This window comes from Maylandia zebra, linkage group LG1 (assembly GCF_041146795.1).
Source record: "Maylandia zebra isolate NMK-2024a linkage group LG1, Mzebra_GT3a, whole genome shotgun sequence".
Classification (NCBI taxonomy): Eukaryota; Metazoa; Chordata; class Actinopteri; order Cichliformes; family Cichlidae; genus Maylandia; species Maylandia zebra.
In genome coordinates, this window is record NC_135167.1 from 27,269,646 (window position 1) to 27,285,826 (window position 16,181).

A 16,181-nucleotide genomic window follows, 5' to 3' on the forward strand; every position below is an offset into this window, starting at 1 on the left:
ACACACTCTTTCTCTCTGTTTCTTTCAGATGAATAACAGGAACTTAGGATGTAGGTATCTATGAATAATAACTATTATGCATACTCATATATTTATATAACCAACTAATTTCTTGCGATACCACACACCTTGATCTCTGAAAAGCTTCAGTCTGGTTTTAAATCACTACACAGCACTGAGACAGCACTTTTAAGGGTTTTCAATTATTTTCTCTTAACTCTGGATTCTGGCAGCTCTGCTGCCCTCTTGTTGTTGGACCTGACAGCAGCCTCTGTCATGGTCGACCATGATATGCTGCTATCATGGCTGGAGTATGCTAGGCTAAAAGGGTCTGCTCTCCAGGGGTTTCGGCCCTACTTATCTGGAAGGACTTTTTATGACAGCATGGGCCTCCACAGCTCCAAAATAACCCCTCTTAATCATGGTCCTGCCCTGTTTGCACTGTATATGTTGCCTCTGGGCTCTATTTTTTTATGGTACAACCTTTCATTTCACTGTTTTGCAGATGACTTGCAGATCTATCTGACTTTAAAAGCAGGGACAGACCCACTTTAGCTGTCATTACGTTGCCTTGATGACTTTAAACATTGGATGGCTTTACATTTTTTTAAATGAATTAAAAACAAAACAGAAGTTGTCATTTTTGGCAACATTGTTAATAAACACAGTGACAGTGCCCTGGGCCCCTTATCTTCCTACTGTAAGTCAAATGTAAAAAACCTCAGTGCGTACCTCGAAGGTTCCTTTAAACTGTGTAGGCAGCTGAACGTAGTAATCCAATCCAGCTTTTTTCATGTGAGATAGCTAGCCAAGGTTAAGCCATACCTTCCAGCAAATGTCTTTGAACATGTTATTCATCTTTTTATTACTTGCAGACTGGACTACTGCAATTCTCTATATTTTTGGTTTGAACCAGGCTTCTATCTATCGTCTCCAGTTGGTCCAAAATGCAACTGTTTATCTGCTAGCTGGTACAAAACAGAAGGAGCATATTATCCCAGTTTTGGCCTGTCTACACTGGCTGCCTGTTTCTTACGGGATCCTATTTAAAAATTTTCATTTTGTTTTTAAATCACTAAACAGTCTGAGCTCCTTTTTATTTACGCTCCAGATAGAACCACGAGGTTCTGGTTAAAACTAACCTTATCTATTCCACAGACTAAACTTAAATCTCGTGGCGACAGAGCCTTCTCTGTGGCAAGTCCCAGATTCTGGAATAGTCTGCCTCTTAATATTAGATCTGCACAAATGCTCGAACATTTTAAATTGTTACTAAAGACACATTTTTATGGTGTGCCTTTTAGCACACATCAACCTAAATATTTCGGTATTAACAACCTTAGTTTTTGTTGCTGTTTTAATACTTGTTTCTTGACTTGTTGTATTTTTTCTTTTATATTTTACTACAACATTGTTGTGCATTTTATTTGTTAAGCACATCACTCCATGTGCTCACAGTGGGACGTCTTCATGTCAAACACAGGATCACCAGCAGATTGTGCTACAAGTGCACCAGGCATAGGTCACTGCTCTGTCACCAAGGGAAAGTTAGCTTACTGTATTTATAAGTGATCAGTAGATGCTGAAGTGCATGCTTATCTTTTATGAGTCCGTATATAGTTTTATATAAGATACAGCCATGTGTTTGTATTCATGTGTGATTAGAAATGTATTTCAGTTCAGTTTCACTTTTATTTGTCATATGCAAGTTAGGGTCAACACTGCAATGAAGACAGTCACTCAGCAGTATAGTGCAGTAAAAAGAAAAGTAAAAGAGCAAAATATTTATAAAATATAGTACAACCCCCCCCCCCCCAAAAAAAACTAAACTAAAAAACATACAGTAACAGTAACATACAGATTAAGCATAACTGCAAAACAGGATTTTGATGCCTTAGTGCTGACCATAATCAGATTCTTAAATCAATGCGATTGCACAAATTTACATGGACTTACAGATAATGTGCAAATGTGTGTTAGAAAAGCATAATTAGAAACCCAGGAGCTCTGGACAGACAGGAGGAAAAAGAGGAGACACTATCAGGGACTTCAATAGCCATTGGCTGCTGCAACATGTCTATCCAGCAGTTACACAGCTGCAGATGTGAAGACCTGCATATAGAAGGTGGGTACCGCTAACAGTCACTTCTTACAGTGCAAAGTACTATAACAAGAGTGTGATACTCCAGAGTAAAAATGTCACACAGGAGATCTCAATCACTTGATTTTACATTTTAAAGCCATATTAGTCCCACACTGTGGTATTAAAGCAGTAAACAAGTAAGTAAAAGAATAAATGTAAATAAAAAAGCTAGTTCAGCATCAGCAAGTAGACCAGCTTCTCATCAGCATGCAAACACACCGATTTGAAATGCATAAGTCTAGGTGAGGTCCATCTGTCAATCGATCCATCTTCCTTTTGAACAGCCACCCTCACACTTTCCAATTCTTTAAATTTATTTCATAAAAAACGAAAACCACACAGATGTTGCAAACACTTCACTGGAAAGCATAATGCAATTGCAGTCAGACAGTTGTTTTACTACTATACACTGCTTCCCCAACTTGTGCATAAATAATTCAGGGGATAAATTGTTAGTGAGAGTACTTTGGCTGACAGTAATAACCATTTTGTGTATCTGGTCACTCTCCTGATGCTCTTGGGATTAAGTAATCGGAAAACGAAATCCATGCAGTTAGCAGCAGCTAACCGCGACTGAGTCCTGAAATTCATACAGTCAAAGAAAAGTGGAAGTTCTAATTTTTGTTTCCCTAATACTGTGGTTTTTAAAAAATACAGAAACAGAAAGCACTTGATAGAAAACTGAAGGTAGTCAACGTTTCTGCCTTTACGCAATCGAGCAATGACTCACATCAGAATGTGACCAACCCAGAGTGAACGGCAGCGAAGTCACAGTTGTACACAGTTCACAAATAAACCTAATGCATGTACAGAAAGATCACACAGAAAGAATTAAATAGGCTAGTGGTAAAATTGTGTGATAGTAATAAATTCCTTAATTACAAGAAAAGAACAAACCTCATATATAGAGAAATGACACAGTGTTGGTCGCATTGTCCTCTTTCTGTACAGCTTGGAAAAGAAATATTCATCAAATATGTGTGTAGACTCTGGTCTGGTTGCAGTAAAGGCATCATAAGACAAATACGTGACTTTTTAAAAAATATATATATTTTTTGGGGGTGGGGGTAAGAAAGAACAGGGGGGAGAAATGCACCGAATGTCCCTGCTCCTCTGAAAAGGATCCTGAAGTGTCTTCTTTCTCCCAGTCATCTCATAAAAAATGATTTAATAAATGCTTGAATCTTCCAGAACGAGGAACATTACCCGACGGTGTAATTCTCATTGCTATTTATTTTGGCAAAAGAAGAAGATGATGATGATGATAATGAGAAAGATCAGGTAAGCAAGAACTCTGCCTATTATTCCTCCAGTGGTAATAGCATTCACGGATGCTGCAAGACAGACAAGTTAACAGGGGGAACAACAGGGGTATGTATCATAATAATTTTCTGTAGAATTTTCTCTATGAAAAAAAATGTTTCTCTTACGTGGCATGAGCGAGAGGGTGAGGTTGCAGGTAGCAGCGCGGAGCTGGTTCTGTGAGGTGCAGATGTAGAATCCTGATGTATCTTTGGAGATATTGTACAGTGACAGGATGCCATCCTCTGAAACACAAAAAATGTGGTTTGATATACAACAAATTTGATACAATAAATTAATACAGGCTGTGATAGAGAAGAGTGACATTGCACATCTGACTGCTCACTTTCTTTCACTTTCATCATGTTTAATATGTTTTGATATTAAATACCAAACAGTGGCTGTGAAACAAAAGTAAAGCTCACTTTTACACCAAGCGTAGCGTCGCTCTGATCATGTCCACATTTGTTCTTGTTAGCAAAGATTTTAAAGGATCAAAGTGTCACTTACTGTCAGTGATTTGGGGGTCTTGAGGAACAGGCTGATTATGCTCACAATAACGTTTCCAGCTATAAGTGGGCATTGGAGATCCTCCTGCAGATGCACAGGTTAAGGTGATATCCTGGCCGTACTGTGCTGTTCTCTGGATCTTACAGACGGGCGTAGAGGGAGCCACTAAAAAAAAGAGAAATATAAATATAGTGTGATTTCTCTTTGACTGAATTGCTATAAAACTCCTAAGTAGTAATGGATAAAAAGGCAAGTCACACCCTGCGCAGGGCTGACATGTAGCAGATAGACTTTCCAGTTAACTTAACAGTCATATCTCTGAACAGTAGGGGGAAGCCCACAACATGTGATATATTACCTAGAACCACCAAGCGTGCGGAGGCAGCTTGGTTGCCGTCTTCGTCATCTGGGATCTGCACATGACACTCAAACTCTTTGTTGTCAGCTAGTGAGATGGAGGAAAGCTTTAGGTTAGCCTTTCCATTCAGGACATCCACGTCCAGGGACACCCGACCTTTATAGGGGGGTGTGATGCTAGTTTTCTTTATAGGATAGTAGTAAGTGATGATCGGGGTCTGTTAGAAAATTACAGGATTAGAAGAGTAATAAAAACACAAAGACATGTTCTTATGATTTTTGATCACAAATACAAAGATTAAAGGTAGATACCAACATCTTTGACATTTGCTTCCAGAGCCAAAGCCGTCCATGTGATGACAACTGCTTCGGCAGTGTTTATGTTAATTGCAGATTTAAAGGAGCAGGGCAGTGTGATGTTGTCACCTCTGGCAAACTCATACTGACTTTGGGGCATGGTAACGTCAATGGCACCGACACCTGTCAGCACTGTCATGGACATAAAAACAAAATCAAAGAGATCAGTATTATTCATGAATAAAATAAAATAAAAATTCAGAATGACTTCTGAAGTCTTGATTCTGAAGTCTTGATTCAGCTCAAGACGCTGTAGATTCCCGTCAGTAACACTTTCGGTCCGCTAGTAAAACGTAGTTCTATTAATCTGCGCTTGAACCGGAACCGGATGTAAGTTCCAAAAAACTGAATTTTGGAACTGAAATTGAATGGTGAGAAGTGAAACTGAAATTATTCGAGAGCTGAATTTTTAAAGGATAAAATGCAGTTTCAAAGCAAATCAATTCATTTTCATAATATAAAATTCAATTTCAATTTAGTGATGATCATTTTCAAACCATAAATTCAATTTCAAATTAGACTAATTCAAATTCAGTTTTCAAAAGCATTTATTCAAGTTACAATTCAGATTCAATCTGAGCAATTCAAATTCAAATTGAACTTATTCAAATTCAGTTTCTGGTGGCACAGATTTCTGCCCATAAATACCAAACACCTTAACTATTTTGACCAACAGGCTGACACTGGTGTTAATCTACAGCCTGATGTGGCAGTTAAAGAAGTTAGAACTACAGGGGAGGTGATGTCAACTAATGTAGAAGAAACACCCACAACATCTGAAAAGGTCAAATACTGTAAGAGCACTTTGGATATGGTAAATGGCCTGTATTTATATAGCGCTTTTCCTAGTCCCTAAGGACCCCAAAGCGCTTTACATATCCAGTCATCCACCCATTCACACACACATTCACACACTGGTGATGGCAAGCTACATTGTGTACATATGTGTGCCTCTGCTGTTGCACAGCTCAGGGCAGCTGGATTACGCCAATCTACTGTGAACAGTTTTGTCTCCTCAATGGAGGAAGTGTTTTTTGAGATTCATCCTCAGGCTAAAGATGCAGCCTTAAAGAGCGTACCTTTACAGGACACCACAAGTAAAAATAAATATAAATATAATAGTAATAAAATAAAGCATTGGGAGTACTTTAGCCTTGAAAGATTAGCTTTAGGACCAGGAAAGATGGTGACACTTGGAGAGCTGGAAGAAGGTCCAGAAATTGCTTGGAGCTGTGTTGTCTACCAGTTTGTTTTCAGCTAAGTGGATAATAACACATGGTGCAGAGTACCGCCCTGACTTTATCATCTGTACAGATGTAGTGTCTGAGATTCCGTTTTTTTGTAAGATCAAAAGTATTGTTGTGAAAGATGGCATTGTATTGCTCTGTGGAAAACTGATGGAAACCCTGTGTTTTCATGACCATCATCATACATTTAGGAACAGACTGCATCCCAATATGGTGCTGAAGGTGTTGAAGATAAATGAGCTGTGTTGCTTCTTCAAATCAAGTATGGCATTTCAGATTCCTCCCTGTATGTCGTTCCATATTGCCGTTTTATGCCAAACTAAATTCATTGTTTTAAAGTGTTTTATACACTGCATGAGATGTTTTTATATTTTGAGCCTGACATGAAAATAAAGCTGTTAAATGTATTATCTAGTTGTGGTTTTTGCTTACTTGTTTTATATGTAAAAGCATTATTAAAAACCAGGTTTTCGTGCTGCAAAACAGTGAATTGTGTGTAAAGTAGACTTGTAGTCAAGACCGCCTAATCCAAGACCAAGACAAGACCAAGACCAGAGGGTATCGAGACCAAGACAAGACCAAGACCAAGTTGAGACGAGACCAAGACCGAGACAAAAAAAAGTCTTTAAACTGCAGCCAGATGCTATTCTATATACATATGCAGGACACCTTAAACTAGTTTTTTAATTAAGCAGCAAGGCAGAACAAAGTCGGGCCTGTATCAAGACACAGAAACATATTTTTAACTTTAAGAGTAAAGAGAGAAACTATCTGTATTTCTTAATTGCAAATGGCACCAAATTGTATTCAAAATTGAGCCACACTTATGGAGCTCGACAATTCTTTTCCTGGTGTTTTGGTTGACATCTCTTGATTTTTCCCATGTCAAAGAAACAGGCTCTGTGTTTTGCCTTATATGCATCCACAGCTGTGCCACCAATTTACTCACATGGACTCTACTAACCTATCAGAAGCTTCTTCAGCTCAGAATGGAATCGTCTGTAGTTTTCTTATTAATTAACAATAAACTTAGTGTATATGTACTCCTAAATTTGATGAAAGTGATTAAAATAGACAGCTCCCTCTTTTTATTCTGACATTTAACTAATTCAAAAGATATTTCAACATTTATTTATCTAAAACAAAAGTTTACTCTAAATTCATGTTTAACGGTAAAAAAAAGTTTTTATGTTTTCTCCATAAAGTGTATGTAAATATCTGGTTTCAACTGTGAATATACTGCTGTGTATTGAAATTTCTCTTGTTTTGCATAGATATACTGAACAACATCCAAAGCATAATATATAAAATAACATCTACCTGAGTTTTTTCTTTGAAAGAAGCTCCTTATGTCCATTGTTGTGTTCATCGGTACACAACTGAAACCGATTTAGAGAGTTTGTTTAGCCGTGGAGGGTAACAACTGAAAATATGAAATGTAAGCTAAGACTCTCTAAAAAATCAGCATTGCTGTTCGGCTTTTTATTTATCCATTTGTTGATTCACTCGAAGAGCAAGTAACGCAACCAAGTGATCAGTTTGATATCAATCATATTTACATTATTAGTTCAGTACGAATGATTTGCTTTGGTACCTGGTCAAACTTAAGCTCTCCTCTGTCTGCAGCAAACTCGCAGGCAGCAGCTTCTCCCCCCTCGCTCACATGGGTGCTGCGCTCAGTCGCCTAGTGCCTGAGCTCGGATCATACCAAAATTAGGGGGAATTTACGACGGTGCGCTCTGTGCTTCGTGTGTTGTTTTTGTTTTATACAGTTGTCAGTCAGGCCTCTAACTAACAAATTACACTCCAAAAGACCCCATGCTTCTGAAAAGATGACCCGGGCTTAAGCCCAGTAAGCCACCCCCCGCTCCGCTGATGGTTGACTCCAAATCTCCCGAACACTATGTCGATTTGAGAACGCAGGACCGAAACAGCGAGACCAAGACCGAGACCAAGACAAGACCAAGACCACGTAAAAGTGGTCTCGAGACATCCAACTCTAGTGTAAAGGTAACACTACAGGAAGAGTTTTAGTAACACTACTTGGTGTAAAATTAATTACAAATTTTACTCTATGAGAGCTAATTTTTCACTAGAGATTAGTGTATGAATAACACAGTATAGAGTAACATCAACTCCCATCAGAGTTCTTTGAACCCCCAGTGTTAATTTCAAATAACTCAATTCAGTGTTAAAAATCAGTGGGATTTTACTCAAAGAGTTAATTTATCACTATGATAGAGTAAATAATATGACACTACCACTACTAGTAGTGTTAAGTTGATTTAACACTATGCGGTGTTACTCAGTGTTAAATATTTACTCTATTTAGAGTTAAATTTACTCTAAAGTTTTAACACTCTAGAAAGAGTTGATTTAACACCAATTCCGAATGGGACCAAATAGACTCGGAAGCAGTGTTAAATTTAACTCTTTAAGTGTTAGTTTGACACTGCAAATTTTACTGTGTACTTCAAGCGTGCAGACCCTGAATTGGGACACAGCCATAGACTGCCACTCAGCCATACTTGTTTTACACCGCTGCCTTATGAATACTCCACCTTTTATGTTTCTGTGTCCTGCTTTCTAAGTTATCATCTTATGTTTTCTCCCAATCCTTGCCACTGTATTTGATCCGGGCTGTGACACTGTCTTAACTATGTGTTGAAAAGCACCATTTATATATGCTATTAAAAGAGTCATCAAACAATCAAAAACTATAAACTTCTGTAAAATGTAACGCACTAAAAATTCAACCTACAAAAGCAATGTGGCCACGTCATTGGAAAACCTGCTCAGCAATGCAGTTTCCTAATCAACTGATTATGTAATGACCACACAGACATATTAAGAGGTTTAGTTGTTGAGAGCAAATATGGAACTGAACATAAAGCAACAGAGCTCTGGTGTCACATGCCGAAAACTAAGCCCAGTCAACTTCATCTTTTTTAAGAGCATTTTTCACACAACAGGTTTAAAAAGATTTTGATGATTCTCATTTATAGTCATAACATTGCCAATGCAAAATATGTACCAAACAGCATGTAATTATACAGCATAACAAAAAGAATGTTTGAATTTGATAAAAAGTAGAAGTTCCACATTTTGTGATTTTATTTTATTTTTTTAAAGATACAGAAACTGAAAGCACTCAATAGAAAATTAAAAGTAAATGTTTGGAGTCTCTACAACTGTATACAAAAACATTTGAGTAATTGCTAATAACTCTTTGGGTTGGAAAAAGAAAACTACCCCCAGCGATGCTAATAAAGAAGTTACATTAAATTGTATTGTGAACAGCAAGAGAGACAAAATGTATTTGATTAACTGAAAACTTAAGCAACAATAACACTTTTGACAGCATGTTTTGCCTGTGTTTGTGTGTCAAGCCATGACACATCAGTATATTACCAGACCATTCAAACTCCCACAATTCACAGGAAACATGACGCATGCACGGAAATATTACAGACAAAAACTTAAAACATGTCACACAGTAGAAATAAATTCTTTATTTACACATAAAACTGGCAGTACACAGAGAGACAAGCGTTTCACTGTTCCCTGACTGTACGACACACAAAAAGTAACATAGGACAAATATATCAGATATATAAAATCTGAAAAATTACTTTAAAAGACCTAAAAATCTAAGACATAAAACTATTCCTCCCAAACAAATTATTACATATTATTCTTTCAGCTCTAATTTTGCAGTTTCCTGGCGATCCATTATGTAACAGCTAGGCCACCATTTGATAATCTGGTTGTATGTAAGAAAAAAACAACGACAACAGAAACTGGTTTACAGGTTGGAGGCTTTAGTCATGGTAGTCCCTCCTTGTGGGCTTACTGTTGGGCACCGGTGGTCTATCACGGTCCCGATCATCGTAGCGGTTGTCATCACGACGACGGTCTTGGTAGCGGCGATCATCATCGTAGCGCTCACGACGGTCGTCGTAGTCGCTGCGGCGGTCGTCGTAGTCGCGGCGGCGGTCATCGTAGTCGCTGCGGCGGTCGTCGTAGTCGCGGCGGCGGTCGTCGTAGTCGCTGCGGCGGTCGTCGTAGTCGCTGCGGCGACCGTCGTAGTCGCGGCGATCCGGATCACTTCTTTCCTCATTGCGTTCAGTCCTCTTTACACTGGAGTCCTCATAACTGTCCTTCCCCTGGACTTCAACACGTCGACCCTCACCGTTTCTATCCGGCTCCTTGTCGTGGTACTCCTCCCCCTCATGAACTCTAGAAAGTGGAAACAACACCCGCACACAATCAGTGCAGTCAAAAGCATCCAATGAACAGATAATACTCACTCACAGAAAAAATAGAATAAAAATCACAAAAGTTCTGTGAATGTGCTTGCCTAACGAACGGAAGTTGTTTTTTTCTGACGCTCAGATGAAGAAATCATATGGACGTTGAATTCAAAATTCATATGGCACAGTGCAAAAAAAAAATCATCATTAATTTACTATGAAGTTAATTTAAAAACACAACGGGAGTTTTTTGTCCCTTGCATGCTCAGGAATAATGGCAACTTCCTTTGATTACAGCCATACGAATAGGTCCCTTTACACCACAGACATGGTATGTGCAAATTTTGTTTTTTATTCATGAAAAAAGATTGTATTCTTAAAATCCCACAAAATATTCAGTTCTGTCAGCATGAGTGCCTCTGTGTTGATTGCTTGTATTAATAAGAGGATGGAACCTTACCCCATTTCATATTCCTCATCTTTGTTCTTCTTCCTGCAACAGCAGCAACAGATGATGATGATGAGGATGAGTAGAACCAAGCCACCGACAACTCCACCAATTAGTGCTGGAGTGGAAGCAATGTTCATGGATGCTGCAGGGTTGAAGACAGACATGTTAGGAGGGGGAACAACACCAAGGTGTGCGTCATAATTTGAGTAAAGATTTATTTACTTAAAAAAGACAAATAACAAGAACAACAACAAAAAAGAAAAGCCTTTTCTCTATTAAATGTTTCTCTTACGTGGCATGACCGCAAGGGTGAGGTTGCAGGTAGCAAAGCGGATCTTGTTCCGTGAAGTGCAGATGTAGTATCCTGATGTATCTTTGGAGATATTATAGAGAGAAAGGATGCCGTCCTCTGAAACACAAAGAATTAGTCACATATACTGAAGGTACATATAACCGCTCCATGCTTCTTCTTTTTTTTTTTAAATTTCATATGCAGAAAAAATTAAATCCTGAGTTTTCTGAATAGTATGTTCAACTAGAAAGCGAAAATTTCTGAAGAAATTTTAAGTGTGCCTATGCCGCCGCTAATCGGTGTAGTTTGCCATTCAAACGGCTACAGAGAGCAAAACTCAGCAGAGCAGCCATTCTCCACCATGAACTATGGTTAAACCAAACACCGCTCGCGCCTCACAGATGACAGCTTACAGTTTTGTGTAAAGATGGGGTGACTTCTTACAGCCCCGATTTGCAGACGCTGTGCGCAGAGGTTCATAAGCAGACCCGACAATGTTTGCATGAACACGCTTTGAAGCATTACGTTATGGACCACTTTTCACACATAGTTGCTGTACCCACACAGCCGGCTGTAGCTTTTCATCTTACAGCCCGACACATACCCAAAAAAACAAAAACAAAACAAACAAAAAAAACGGAAGAGAGAGCACAGACTTTACGCCTGAGAGGCGTGATTGCAGATGCCGCTGAGGTGGGTCCACCTCCCCTGCAGCTGCACTGCAGACCACGCCCTGCCACACACATCAAACACGTAAAATAAATATTTATGCACTTTTGCATTCACTTTTTGTTTTTTGTTATTTTTACACAGCGTTCTGAATAAATCCAGCTTTGTGTCTTCTTCCATTCTACCTGAAGTACGGGACAAACTGCGTTCCTTTTCAGCTCAATACGAAACGTGTAATATTTTCTCTGAATGCGGGACGATTCCGTTTGCACGGGGCGGTTGGCAACCCAATAACTAACCTTATGAATACAATAAAGTTCACCATCAGTAACACAGCACCCACCCAGCTGTACGACTTATTGGTCATGTCCAAATTCATGGGCTGCATCCTCCTGAGGCCACATTTGTAGACCGATTACGTCACAGCAACGCGCCGAAGGCTGTTCAAATTCGTAGACTGCTCCGAATGCAGCCGACAAATGCGTCCTCCTTTTCCCCGAATTTGAAGGATGGGTCGGGTGTGTCCTTCGTGGCCCACCATATCCCAGAACTCATAGCGCGGCCCAGCCAAATCAGAATCAGAAAGGGTTTTATTGCCAAATGTTGGGCAGGTTTACAACATAAGGAAATTGCTGCGGTGCTTCAGTGCAGACATACTGTCATAAATTATGCTTAAATAGACATGAAAACAAGAATAAGAATTAAAAGTTAAAAATTAAAAGTGCTAAATAGATAGGTATATACATGATATATACACATGAGTGCAGGTGGTGATCAGTGCCAAACATGGAATGATGCAGTCAACACAGCGTAGGGTCATGTGTTAGGGGTGGGAACAGTCATAAGGTTATTGTTCATGTGTCCAACAGCAGAGGGGAAGAAACTGTTCTTATGGCGAGAGGTTCTGGTGCAAATGGACCGGAGCCTCCTGCCTCCAGTTTCAAACTCCAGTTTCCAGCAATGGCGGCCGCTACTAAGTTTTAAAATTACTCTTACTAATATTTCTGGGTCACAAAATAAACTTTTAACATATTTTCAGGCGAGAAAGTAGCTGTGTAAACATCAAATATCTGCTCGGTTTATCAAGATATCGCATATTTGCCAAAGTGCTTCGATGTTTTCGGAGACGTCTGCTACCAACCAGCTCGACAGCTAGCCGGGAGCTCGAGGGTTACTGATGCGGCCGAGAACGGCACAACTCCCGGCACATCATTTTCAGATCATCGCGGACTTTCGCTACTCGGGTTAAATGTAATATATAATTCACTTAGACAACCTACAAATGTTATTGTTGGGCTTTTTTCAGTGTTTTGTTTGTTCGTGAGTAAATCGGTTTGGCTGAGATTAAAGCTATTAGATTAGATAAAATAAAACTTTATTAATCCCCCTCCTCCTTGGTTTTTACACAGCTGACTAAACGTCAAACAGAACGCGCAACCTTAAGAATTCCAATGGTTCCTGAAAGCACCGACGCTGTGCGCGCCGTTGATATTGTCATCATTATGGTAATCCAAATACAGGGACATACCAGAGTGAGCCAACACACCACAAATTAAGTTTCACTTACATTTGAAGTTAAGTTTCACTTTGCTTCCCATTCATTTCAATGGGCAAAAACTTGCATTAAAATATTCATATTTAAAAAACTATAGAAGTAATAAACACCAAAAGTCATAGCAACTCATTCCAGCTCAAAACTGTGGGGCGAGTTACGGTCCAAAAATTTCAGGCGGAAAAAGGAAAATAATAATAATAATAATAATAATAAATCCGAGCAATAGTAATAAGTGTGCCTTTTGGCATAGGCACACTTAATAATCAATAATTGCAGGGTGTGACATCAGATGTGCAGTTTGTCTGCTAGTATCATTGTGTAACTGCCTTTCCTCTCTGTCACTTCCTAAAAACAAAAATAGTCCCTAGCAAGTCTTGCTTTATAAATGAGACCAGACTGCGGCAGAGAGTAAATATTTATGAAACAATTCTGAAACTGTGGTGGCTTGTGCTGCTATTGCAAAAAGAAAGAAAGAAAACTTAAAAAGTTACAATGAATGAAAATATTCAAATGTTCTACTATGAAACACAGCTGCCACTGTTGTTGTAGTTCAAGTAAAAGTCCTGATTTGGGAGCATCAAACAGCACCATGTGGTTCAATATTAAACCCCTAGCAGTGGCTATGTGACACAAGGTAAGGCCACTTGCACCGTTAAGTGTGGAGCATCACTATGATAGCCACAGTGGTTCTTGCAATGATTAGTAAAACTTTATGTACTCATGTGACATTAATTTTCCAGGATCAATGTGTCGCTTACTGTCAGTGGTTTTGGGGGGTTGAGGAACAGGCTGATTTTGCACGTTACGACGTTCCCAGCTATAGGTAGGTGGTGGAGATCCTTCTGCTGACAAACAGCTTAGGGTGATATCCTGGCCGTACTGTGCTGTTCCCTGGATCTTACAGACGGGCGTAGAGGGAGCCACTAAAAAAAGAGAAATATAAATATAGTGTGATTTCTCTTTGACTGAATTGCTATAAAACTCCTAAGTAGTAATGGATAAAAAGGCAAGTCACACCCTGCGCAGGGCTGACATGTAGCAGATAGACTTTCCAGTTAATTTAACAGTCATATCTCTGAACAGTAGGGGGAAGCCCACAACATGTGATATATTACCTAGAACCACCAAGCGTGCGGAGGCAGCTTGGTTGCCGTCTTCGTCATCTGGGATCTGCACATGACACTCAAAATCTTTGTTGTCAGCTAGTGAGATGGAGGAAAGCTTTAGGTTAGCCTTTCCATTCAGGACATCCACGTCCAGGGACACCCGACCTTTATAGGGGGGTGTGATGCCAGTTTTCTTTATAGGATAGTAGTAAGTGAGGATCGTAGCCTGTTAGAAAATTACAGGATTAGAAGAGTAATAAAAACACAAAGACATGTTCTTATGATTTTTGATCACAAATACAAAGATTAAAGGTAGATACCAACATCTTTGACATTTGGTTCCAGAGCCAAAGCCGTCCATGTGATGACAACTGCTTCGGCAGTGTTTATGTTAATTGCAGATTTAAAGGAGCAGGGCAGTGTGATGTTGTCACCTCTGGCAAACTCATACTGACTTTGGGGCATGGTAACGTCAATGGCACCGACACCTGTCAGCACTGTCATGGACATAAAAACAAAATCAAAGAGATCAGTATTATTCACTTGCAGTTATAAACACAGTAAGTTCTGATATTTAACCATTTGTATTATTTGGGTCCAACCCACTCCCCTGCTGACTGTAGGAAATTGTCTTGAGCATTTGTGTTTAAAAAAAAAAAACATAGGATATGTTACAACTACTTCCTGAGTGTCAGCTCAACTTTGGAGCCAGTTTCATATGCAAATGAGAAACGAAAAAGACAGAGAAAGAGATATATTCTGTGTGGTTTCCGAATCCCATTTCTACTTTATTTGCTCGCACTGAAATATAGTACTTTAAAAAACATTCAGCAATAATAATGGTGACTCCGGGCTTCTTGGGCCCGCTCCTCTTTTTTAATACGCGACCCTGACGGTGCACAAACAGGTGTGGCAGGTCGGTGAGGCCCAGAGGAAAGAAATGTTTATTAAAAGAAAAACATACTCACCCATACACAGAATCGTCCAGTACAAAATCCTCTTCTCCATGGCAAACACTTAGTGTTCAAACTAACCCCCACCGACGGCTCAGTATCTACTTATTTCCTTTATAAGAAAAATGAGAAACCAACACACACGCATCGAAACCCGACAGCCCCGTAAAGAATGATCCGCCAGCTGCCCAACCTTGACTGGTAGCGCTCCCTGCCAATCGCGTCGCCTTTGGAGGTTCAGGTGACGTTTCTGTTCCGCCCACCTAACGAGTTTTAGCTTGTCCTTTGCTCCAGCATACCTGCCTTTTCGGGGATACTTCATTAATTAGATTCGGCTTTTCAGGATTTGAGTTTATTCCCACCACAGGTCTCATTTTAAAATTAAACATGCCAAATTTTGACATTTGGACCTCGAAATCTTTAGTTCATCTTGTGGAGAGCACAAAAAATGAAAAGAATCACATTTTACTTAAGTATTTAAGTATCGCTTTTATTTATCTTGGTTTCTTTTGGAACATTCGGTTTTATTTTATAAGAATGAGAAGAACGAGGTACGTTTAAAACGACAGAGAATAGCAAACACAAGACAGTCTGACTAGGCGGGGTGGGTGTGTGTTCCCAAGGAAAAAGCCACCATCAACACCACCAGTGGTTGTTTCCTTGTCAGACTGGTTTGACGAGGTACTATCACCTAAACACACACGCAAAGGCGCAACGCAGAAACTGAAGCAAAGGGTGTTGTCATCTTAAAATGTCCAATTTTGAGATATTAATGCCCATACGGTAAAAAAAAACAAAAAAAACAAAACATTTTTCCTGGCCAAAATATATTTCAAATATATGGTAAATATATGTTGTATTTGTGATGGTCAAAAAAATATTTTTGAATTTGAAAATATATTTTTTTCAAACCAAAATGCATTTCAAAAGATATTTCAGAGTGAAGAAAATACATTTCCAACCTTACAGAAGAATGTATATCAAAG

At 39.2% G+C, this 16,181-nt stretch overlaps 2 protein-coding genes across 3 annotated transcripts; both read right to left on the reverse strand.

Moving 5' to 3' along the window:
- Window positions 1–1,683: 1,683 nt before the first annotated feature.
- On the reverse strand, window positions 1,684–7,705 carry LOC101478633 (cell surface A33 antigen). 2 transcript variants are annotated; one of them, XM_024803655.2, is made up of 6 exons: window positions 7,511–7,705; window positions 4,629–4,801; window positions 4,314–4,530; window positions 3,956–4,120; window positions 3,574–3,690; window positions 1,684–3,477 (listed from the first exon to the last, which is right to left on the reverse strand). In XM_024803655.2, exons 2-6 carry the CDS (start codon window positions 4,767–4,769, stop codon window positions 3,371–3,373), a joined length of 747 nt encoding a protein of 248 aa, XP_024659423.2. In that variant the 5' UTR covers window positions 4,770–4,801; window positions 7,511–7,705; the 3' UTR covers window positions 1,684–3,370. The 2 variants fall into 2 exon arrangements, with proteins under 2 accessions (XP_024659423.2, XP_076740198.1); XM_076884083.1 differs by lacking the exon at window positions 7,511–7,705 and adding an exon at window positions 7,237–7,335.
- Window positions 7,706–9,006: 1,301 nt separating this feature from the next.
- LOC101478913 (cell surface A33 antigen) lies at window positions 9,007–15,407 on the reverse strand. Its single transcript, XM_004543418.4, has 7 exons — window positions 15,211–15,407; window positions 14,567–14,739; window positions 14,252–14,468; window positions 13,895–14,059; window positions 10,913–11,029; window positions 10,630–10,762; window positions 9,007–10,155 (listed from the first exon to the last, which is right to left on the reverse strand). The coding sequence occupies exons 1-7, from the start codon at window positions 15,248–15,250 to the stop codon at window positions 9,738–9,740; spliced, it is 1,263 nt and encodes a 420-aa protein (XP_004543475.3). The 5' UTR covers window positions 15,251–15,407; the 3' UTR covers window positions 9,007–9,737.
- Between the last annotated feature and the right edge of the window lie 774 nt (window positions 15,408–16,181).

Bases quoted from the DNA above. Each gene is read 5' to 3' on its own strand.
- LOC101478633 (XM_076884083.1), bottom strand. From the start codon at position 7,285: ATGAACACAACAATGGACATAAGGAGCTTCTTTCAAAGAAAAAACTCA. The intron at 4,531-4,628 runs GTTGGTATCTAC...ATTTTCTAACAG, and splicing joins TGGAAGCAAATGTCAAAGAT to ACCCCGATCATCACTTACTA. The intron at 4,121-4,313 runs GTAATATATCAC...TCTTTTTTTTAG, and splicing joins CGCACGCTTGGTGGTTCTAG to TGGCTCCCTCTACGCCCGTC.
- LOC101478913 (XM_004543418.4), bottom strand. From the start codon at position 15,250: ATGGAGAAGAGGATTTTGTACTGGACGATTCTGTGTATGG. The intron at 14,469-14,566 runs GTTGGTATCTAC...ATTTTCTAACAG, and splicing joins TGGAACCAAATGTCAAAGAT to GCTACGATCCTCACTTACTA. The intron at 14,060-14,251 runs GTAATATATCAC...CTCTTTTTTTAG, and splicing joins CGCACGCTTGGTGGTTCTAG to TGGCTCCCTCTACGCCCGTC.